This window comes from Setaria italica, chromosome III, assembly GCF_000263155.2.
Source record: "Setaria italica strain Yugu1 chromosome III, Setaria_italica_v2.0, whole genome shotgun sequence".
NCBI lineage: Eukaryota > Viridiplantae > Streptophyta > Magnoliopsida > Poales > Poaceae > Setaria > Setaria italica.
Genome location: NC_028452.1, coordinates 14,257,807 through 14,265,973, shown reverse-complemented (window position 1 = coordinate 14,265,973; position 8,167 = coordinate 14,257,807). Strand labels below are relative to the sequence as shown.

General features: G+C 51.0%; 2 protein-coding genes across 4 annotated transcripts; one reads left to right on the top strand and one right to left on the bottom strand.

Annotated features, from left to right (window-relative positions):
- LOC101784949 (universal stress protein PHOS32) lies at positions 1 to 3,530 on the top strand. Its single transcript, XM_004961538.2, has 2 exons — positions 1 to 1,018; positions 3,297 to 3,530. The coding sequence occupies exons 1-2, from the start codon at positions 208 to 210 to the stop codon at positions 3,302 to 3,304; spliced, it is 819 nt and encodes a 272-aa protein (XP_004961595.1). The 5' UTR covers positions 1 to 207; the 3' UTR covers positions 3,305 to 3,530.
- Positions 3,531 to 3,769: 239 nt separating this feature from the next.
- Positions 3,770 to 5,899, bottom strand: LOC111256610. 3 transcript variants are annotated; one of them, XM_022824824.1, is made up of 3 exons: positions 5,056 to 5,899; positions 4,435 to 4,569; positions 3,770 to 4,314 (listed from the first exon to the last, which is right to left on the bottom strand). In XM_022824824.1, the coding sequence occupies exons 1-3, from the start codon at positions 5,818 to 5,820 to the stop codon at positions 4,078 to 4,080; spliced, it is 1,137 nt and encodes a 378-aa protein (XP_022680559.1). In that variant the 5' UTR covers positions 5,821 to 5,899; the 3' UTR covers positions 3,770 to 4,077. The 3 variants fall into 3 exon arrangements, with proteins under 3 accessions (XP_022680559.1, XP_022680560.1, XP_022680558.1); XM_022824825.1 differs by having other exon boundaries at positions 3,770 to 4,284; XM_022824823.1 differs by having other exon boundaries at positions 3,770 to 4,569.
- Between the last annotated feature and the right edge of the window lie 2,268 nt (positions 5,900 to 8,167).

The following is an 8,167-nucleotide window of genomic DNA, read 5'->3' as shown; positions in this document are numbered from 1 at the left end:
TCAGAGACAGAGTCCACTCCACTGGTCGCTGTCTCCGCAAGTCCGCGTCATTTGCAGCCAAAACCATCGCCGCCTCGCCTCCCCTCTCTCCCCGTCCCCGTCGCCCTCCTCGATCGACCGCAAGCCCGATTCGATTCGGTTCGAGCCGCCGCGGCCGGAAGGAATCTCGCGGGCCAGAGGAGGAACAACCCCCTGGCCGAATCGGCGATGGCGACCCACCCGGCCTCCCCGACCGCCGGCGCCGGCGGCGACAGGTCGCCGTCCGGGCCGCCGCCGGTGCGCCTGTCCGCGGCGCAGGCGATGGCGGCGATCCAGCCCACCTCACCGCGGTTCTTCTTCTCCTCGCTGGCCGCGGCCTCAGCCGCGGCGTCCTCCCCGCACCGCCGCATCGGCATCGCGGTGGACCTCTCGGACGAGTCCGCCTTCGCCGTCAAGTGGGCCGTCCAGAACTACCTCCGCCCCGGGGACGCCGTCGTGCTGCTCCACGTCCGCCCCACCTCCGTGCTCTACGGCGCCGACTGGGGCTCCATCCCGGTCTCCGTCGACGACGAGCCCGACGCCGGCATCGCCGAGGGCGCGGCGCGCGCCGCGGCCGCCTCCGGGGAGGAGGAGACCGAGCCCGAGGAGGCGAAGAAGAAGCGGGAGGAGGACTTCGACGCCTTCACCTCCACCAAGGCGCAGGACCTCGCGCAGCCGCTCGTCGTCGCGCAGATCCCCTTTAAGATCCACATCGTCAAGGACCACGACATGAAGGAGCGCCTCTGCCTCGAGGCCGAGCGCCTCGGCCTCTCCGCCTTGATCATGGGCAGCCGCGGCTTCGGCGCATCGCGCAGAGCCGGCAAAGGGAGGCTCGGGAGCGTCAGCGACTACTGCGTGCACCACTGCGTCTGCCCCGTGGTGGTTGTGCGCTTCCCGGATGATGCTGCGGGAGCTGGTTGCGGCCATGCTTTCGGGGATGAGCTGCGCACGGTGCCTGAAAATGAACCTGTGTACCATGAGGCCCCAGAGGCGCAGAAAGGTATGTCCATTTGCTTATCTTTCCCGTGCAATAGTTAATGGAATGGTTTAGCATTGGAGTGTATAATGACATTCACAAGGAGAAAAGGGAGGTAGAGTATCTGTTGCAAACTAAGGCATTGCATTACAAGAATAGAGCTAGTTTTAGCAAGAAAGCCTAATCTGCAATGGTTTCCTTTTGTCTTCATATTATGTTACAAGTACCTGGTGGTAACCGGCCTTGCTGTACTGCTGGCCAATAGTAGGCATTGTTGTGTATTGATGGTAAGGAGAGGGAATTGCATTAGAAGTGTTGAACTAATCCAGCAAGAACGTTCCCTAGAATGTTTGATCCATTTTGTGTTGATATGGCAAGTGAGTACCCAGTCTGAGCATCTTCCCTTGTCGCATAGCTTTCCACTAGAGGTATAACTTTCTCATTTGTTGACAAGAAGTTCAGGCAAAATCAATTGACAGCTATTACACAGACATTGCGATGTTTATAGCAGGACAAATTCATAGCCTGGTAGAATTTCCTTATCGTGGAAACAATCACCTATATATAACTGTGAACATAGTGCGTGAAATTATAATTTCAACCATGTTCTTCTTGATCTGACATTTGTTTCATTGTAGGATTGATCCGTAGTTCTTTTTATGTTTTTGGACAGAACAATGCTAATAATTGCATGATTGAGCATTGATTTTCTGTTTATATCCAAATGTACAATAGTCATGTTCATATATATGACGTGAAAGGGAATTGCCAAGTACTCCCTCTGTTTTTAAATATATGAGATTTAGGACTAGCTAACTAGTTGAACTAATTAGCTTGCCCTAAATGTCATATATTTAAAAACAGAGGAAGTACTAATTGCAATTGTCAAAATAAGCATTAACATAGAATGTACACGAAGTGATTTTTTCCTGCTCAACATTTGCATAATAATTGAATAGCTATGAAAAGTATTGGCCGCTTGACATTACTAGTCTGGTTTTATGTTCACCTTTATCCCCAAGAGAATTATTCTCAAAACTATTTTTTATAGGATATAGGGAGGAAGAATGAATGAGGTATTGCATTATTTTGTAATGTTTAGCTCAATGGGACACAAAAGCACAGCTAGAGAACTTTACTTTAAGTTCCCGCATGCCATCGTATTATAAAACCCTTTTGTGAAGAAGCTAAATTCTGTTATGCTTATAAGCTTGCAAGAGCTTGCGTGCTATTTGGAAGAAGTTTGAGGTTTTATGTAATTAAGTACCTTATTTTCCTGACAAATTTACTCATAGGGTAAGTCAATCTAGGTCTCCCTAGTCCTGAGGTATTGAGTGTGGAGTTCTGATTCTGCACCACCAGCTCAATGTCATAGCCACAATTTGTGCATTCAGGCTAAAACACACCAGCTCAATGTCACAGGCACAATAGGTGGATTCATGCTAAAACATGATGGATTAGAAGTGCTGTATATCTACGTATGTGCAGCTGTGCACTCTTTTGCCTTGGCAGATGAATTTGTTCAATATTTCCATAGATGACTTATTCTAGCTTTTTAAAATGTAGCTGCACTATGCAAATTGTTACCTTTTGTTTGGCATTAGATAACTTCCAGTTCAGATCATGTTGCGTTCTTTCATTTATTAACATTTTGCATTCATATGCCTCCGTGGCCACTGTTTCAGCAAATGCTTGCAGTATATGCACAAACTTGCCTCACAGCTTCATTCCAAACAAATGCTGGACTGATTGATGTAGCAACCAAGATGCATGAGCATGACAACTTCTGCATGCAGCATCTCTGGTCCAACATGAAAGTGAAACTGCTGACTTGACTAGCCTGAGTGCTATCTTTCACATGTATAAGTCAGATCACAAAGTTCAAACTTGGAAGTCCTTTCCATGCATGGAGCAGAGCATGCTTTGGCCATGTTCCTTTGATTCTAAATCCTATGAACTATGATTCAACGTGGATACAGGAAAACAAGAGTTATTCAGTTATTCCAAACACTGAACATTGTCATATTCTGCATGGTGCTACAGCATGCTCTATTTTCGTCAGTTCTGGTGTCATTGACATTGTAAAAACTGCTCCTTAACATTTCCAGGCAAATTATTTCCAGCTCAATTTTTTTTCTTTCCCTGCTTTTTCTTCCTTAAGCTATTGGCAGTGTTTTGCATGCTTGATTGACAAGCTTTTTGCTTCCTGCATATATGCTCCTGTTTGATTGACAAGTTGTTTATTACTGTACTTGCACATATGCTCGGATCACGCCTTGATGTTTTCCTCGTTTGTTTGCAGAGAAATGAGGGAAAGAGCAGGGCACCCGGCCACGAGAAGGAGAAAGCAGAGGCCTTCACGTCGGCAGCTAGCCCTTGGTGTATTATGAGTGCCCGCTCCGGTGGCCACCCATGCTCCTCTGCACCTTTGCGTTTGTAACAGAAACTGTAGATCATGGACGATTCCCCGCTGTTTTTGCTTCTTGACGTGTTTCGTGTGTTGTTAGTAAAATGAAATGACTGTTTGCTGAGTGCATCGCCGCCGTGTTCCTTTGCCTGTCGGGGTGGGGTGTGTTGTGTTTCGGCTTGGCTCTCTACGCCACCAGCTCTTGCATAGTACTCCATCTGTTTCAAATTGTAGATTGTTTTGATTTTTGTCATAAATAGAGGTTTTTCTAGATAGTCAGATGCAGAAGGTGGTGCAAATACCCATGCCAGAATTTTCGTCATGCTTGTTACCGCACCATGGCGTCTTGTGCTGTGAGCCTGTGATTGATGAGTGGTGACCAACGCCTAGCCTGGTCAATGATCATTGGCTATTGGGGTCTCACTGTCGGTTAAATTAACCCTCATGTAAACAGTACATAAATACATATTTGATGTGTCCATCCATGATCATAGATTCGGCAGCATTTTAGCAAATCAAAAGAACGGCAATAGCACGACGTGTCTAGAATCCAAAACTACAAGAACAAACCAAATATCTAGAACCGTATTATAGCACAGTAGGATAGAACCCATTTAAGCAACAACACAAGCTAAAACCCTACGCCGCCGAACAGGTACAGCGATCGATCGACCCCCTACAGCCTCAGAGACAGGTCCAGCTTCGGTGGGGTGCGGCCGGCGGCGGCGCCGTACGGGGAGGAGAAGGGCGCCGCGAGCTCCGACACGTCGTGGGCGGAGGAGACTCGGCCACCGCCGCAAGCGTGGTGCGCGCTTGCCGCTGGGAAGAACTCGATCTCCCTCACCTCCTTCTTCGCCGGCGCCTCGGCCGCCGCCGCTCCGCCCTTCCTCTCCAGGGCCAAGAACGCGTCTCCCTGCACAGAGCGTACATCGCAATTGAGTGAAGCTTTCACCAAGCAGGCAAATACAGTATTGTGCGCACGAGCTGATGAGCGGACTAGACGAGCAATTGCATTGTTGATAGACGTTGTTACCTGGCGAGCGGTGGCCATGGCCGCGGCGAGATCGTAGATGGAGTAGTCTGACATGGTGTTGGTGTTGGCCCCGGTGTTCGGAGACGCAGGAGGCGTCGGTGCCAGTGCTCCTCTCTCTGCCAAGGCCCTCATCCTCTGTGGAAGAGTCACGAAATGCAGATGCAACAGAAACAAGGAGACCAGATTAGTTCTTGTCAAGATAAGGGATCGTCGCGTGACAGGGTTCACATTATCACTGATAGATTTCCGATAACTCCGATATATCTGTTTCGCCTGTAGGATCCGATAGAATTAGTTTATCACCCAAAAATATTAGTGGTTTGAATTTAGCCTTACTATTTGCTATTTTATGAACGCTCATGTACACTTTTGGCCTACTACCGGATCTCCGACCCTTATTTTTCTACATTATTATGTGTGTTTTTCAAACTACATAGTTTGGAGAGAATCTATATTTATATCTGCATAAATTGAGAGTTTATTTTAATAAATTTTGTCCGAAAAAATTTCTCTATCACCGATAGAATTCCGGTATATCCGAAAAACGATATTTTTTATCTATCGATAATGTAAACCCAGCGCGCGTGATCACAGGGAGGAATTCAGAAGTTTGCAGCTTACCCTGCAGCAGAAGTCGCAGCGGTGGCCGGTCTGGAGGCAGGAGGAGGAGGAGGAGGGCACAGCAGGACGCCAGATGGTGTTTTGGCTTGAAGGGTGCTCTGGCGCCGGCAGCAGCAGGGGCTGGTGGTCGGCGCCACCGCCGGAGCCATTGCCCGCCGGGGAGAAGCCCCCCATGCGACCCCACCGGTCCCTGAAGTACTGCTGCTCCGGCGCCACGAGCGGAGCCCTCTGGCAGCCGGCCGCCGCGGGCGGGTGGAGGAAGCACACGGCACCCGGTGGAGTCGGAGGCGCCGGGGCCAGCAGCTGCGAGCAGTAGCGCGCGCCGCCGCTGGCGGCTTCGAACGCCGAGGGTGGCATCTGCAGGTGGTGATGGGGGTGGTAGTGGAGCAGCGGGTGTCCCTGCGCGCCGGCGGCGGCGTCAACGACCACGGCGGAGAGCTCGCGCAGCGGGTCGCCCCCGCAGCGGAGGCGCTCGAGCTCCGCGACGCCGAGCCCGCGCTGCGGCGGCTTCCTGGCCCCGCCGCCCGCCTGCTGCTGCGGCTGCTTCCCGGACCCGGACGAGTTCCGGCGCAGCCGCGGGCGCGCCACCGCGGCGGCCCCAAGCTCCTGCGAGACAGCGGCCGCGTCGCCCGCCGCCGTCGCGGCCGCAGCCAGCAGCGCCGTCTCCGGAGCGCCCGAGCCGAAGACGGCCGCGAGGTCGGGGTCGGATGCCGCGGCGGAGGAGGCGTGCGTGTCCCCCCAGAGGAAGCAGGGCTTGGTCGCCATGGGAATGGGAGGAGGAAGGCAAGGAGGTTGCGGTACTTTGTCGGAGAGCGGGCGGCGGCTGTGTTGCGTTGCGTGCTGTGTCCTGTGTGGGCTGTGGGGCAAGAGGGAGTTGTCTCCTCCTGGGAGGTGCTGCGCTTTATAGCCGGAGGAAGAAGGGGAGACCATGAACAAAAAACCGAACCGGTTCACCGGTTGAACCGGGAAAACCGTTAACCGGTGACCAGACCAGTTCGGTTCAAGCAAAAGATCGTTGGTGCAATTGGATCGGTGCGAACCATACAAACCATTCGAACCGGCTGGTTTTTATCGAACTAGAACTAGTGAACCAGTTGTTTTAACCAGCGAAGAGTTTGACATTTGCGCATTGGTTTTGGAACTTTGGGGAGTAGACTATTACGTTATTTCTCTATAATCCCATCTATTATGCCATATATGATATGTTTTGCAATAAAACTTGCAAAATACTCATATAAATCATGAGAAATAAATATTATATTAACAAATGATGAACTTGGACCGGAAAACTATGAACCAGTAGCCTGATCGGTTCGATCTCCGGTCCGGTTTTTCGTTCTATGGGGAAGACAGGTGGTCTTGGTCCTCTGGCAGATGGGGCCGTACGTGGAATCCCAGGGATGTACAAGGACTAGCGAGTAGCAACGTAGACGTACAGGTACAATATACGGTTTGCACATATTGCATGCAGTATACGTATCCATCCAATATACCTATACGTATGCCATGGACAAGCCTGGCAAGTGGGCCCTAAGATTTTGTACGCTCCTGTGTGCTGCGTCTCCCAAGCACTCTGGCGGCCGTTTGCCCGTTTGTCATTTAGCTACCCACTGGATTCAATCCTAGCCGTCCATTTGCACCTTACCTTTGCCACCAAGCAAGTACATCCAGAGTTCCCGACCCTTTTCCATGAACATCTTGCAGTAACTCACCATTGCTCGATTTTCATTTCACCACGGACAAAGAAACCCACTAGGGGTAACAAAAACAAACGGCATGGCAACGTGCCCAGTGCACCCAAAATCCATGTGTGCATAGCTGCGGTATCTTTGACCTGAAGCGAGGGGGTCCGGCCGGGGCAGGTGACGCTGCATATTGCGCTCATCATCGTGTCCCGGCAGTCGGCACCACGCCGCCGCGCAGTAGTGCTGCAGTAGATCACGAGCCGGGTGCAGAAGGTTCAGGGCCACCTTGTGCTTTGTGCTTTGTGCTTGTGCGTGCATGCACACAACAGAGCACACCACCAGGTTTTCATGGGACATCATGGCCCGGATCACGCGTCTCCAGAGAGAGTATCCGGTAGGTCGCATCACAGGATCAAGCGTGCTGCGTGCTCTAGATTGGGTGCTGCTCTAATAGATTGCACGCGCTTCATTTTCTCTCCCTCTATTTTGCTTGTTTTCTTGGATCACATTTCCTTCCCTTTTTTAATGTTCGAGTTAAAGAAAATAGTGATTAGTGAATGATCGATGGAAAGAAGATTACAGTGGTTGGTTTGCCTCAGTGTGCAGAGCAGCAGTTGGTGTTCATTTAAGAGGAGAGGATCTCCGTTCTTGATGCCTTGTTCCCATTCGCAGCCATGCACACTCTGTACTTGATCGTCTGCTCATTTGGATCCTACCTTACAGTGAATGATTGGGTCTACCCTACAGAAACGTTGTTGTTTTTCTTGTTACAAAGAAATGGAGAATCACGGCGACAGGGAGACGCGTCATAACCTTGCAGGCTTGAAGGTTGAAGCACGGCAGCAGCCTTCATCCTGAGTCAGTAGTAGTCAGTACAAAGATGCCCCTCCACCCAGCATCTCCCTCTTTTATGTGGGGACAACTATCTTGCATGCATATTTTGCAATAAGTTGAAGAGGTAATCAGGTCAGAATGTCAGCTCATGGATACCGCCCGTGCCCGCTTCATTTTTCGTCTCTAGACCCGTAGCTCTTGAAGAGCCTGGGATCTCAATTTACTCTGGCGCAGATGCAGTGTTTGCACAAACGTAACGCGGACGCATGGCAAGATCACTGGAGCAGATCATCCATGCTGGAACAGGCACGGTAAATACTAGCAACTCAAACTCAATTATGCCCTAGCTACCCTAGATTTGCTTGGTACTAGTAGTATGAGTCTATGAGCTATGACACGGAGTATCTCTCGGCATCAACGGCAAGCTACAGTCCAATTTGCAAGCCATAGGTTCCGGTGAATTTGGTGATAGGAGGCAGGAGGCAAGCAAAGCAAAAGGGGCACCCCCTTTTGCACCTGACACTGGGGGCAGGGCAGGGCTCACAGGTCAGCTTTCCTCCCCTGGAGTCCCTCCTGCGCTGCGCTGCCCAGGC

What these genes read in the sequence shown, in the direction of transcription:
- LOC111256610 (XM_022824823.1), bottom strand. Translation starts at nt 5,820, where the DNA reads ATGGCGACCAAGCCCTGCTTCCTCTGGGGGGACACGCACGCCTCCTCC. An exon ending in GCTGCGACTTCTGCTGCAGG is followed by an intron (nt 4,570 to 5,055) that starts GTAAGCTGCAAA and finishes ACTCTTCCACAG; the next exon opens with AGGATGAGGGCCTTGGCAGA.
- LOC101784949 (XM_004961538.2), top strand. Translation starts at nt 208, where the DNA reads ATGGCGACCCACCCGGCCTCCCCGACCGCCGGCGCCGGCGGCGACAGG.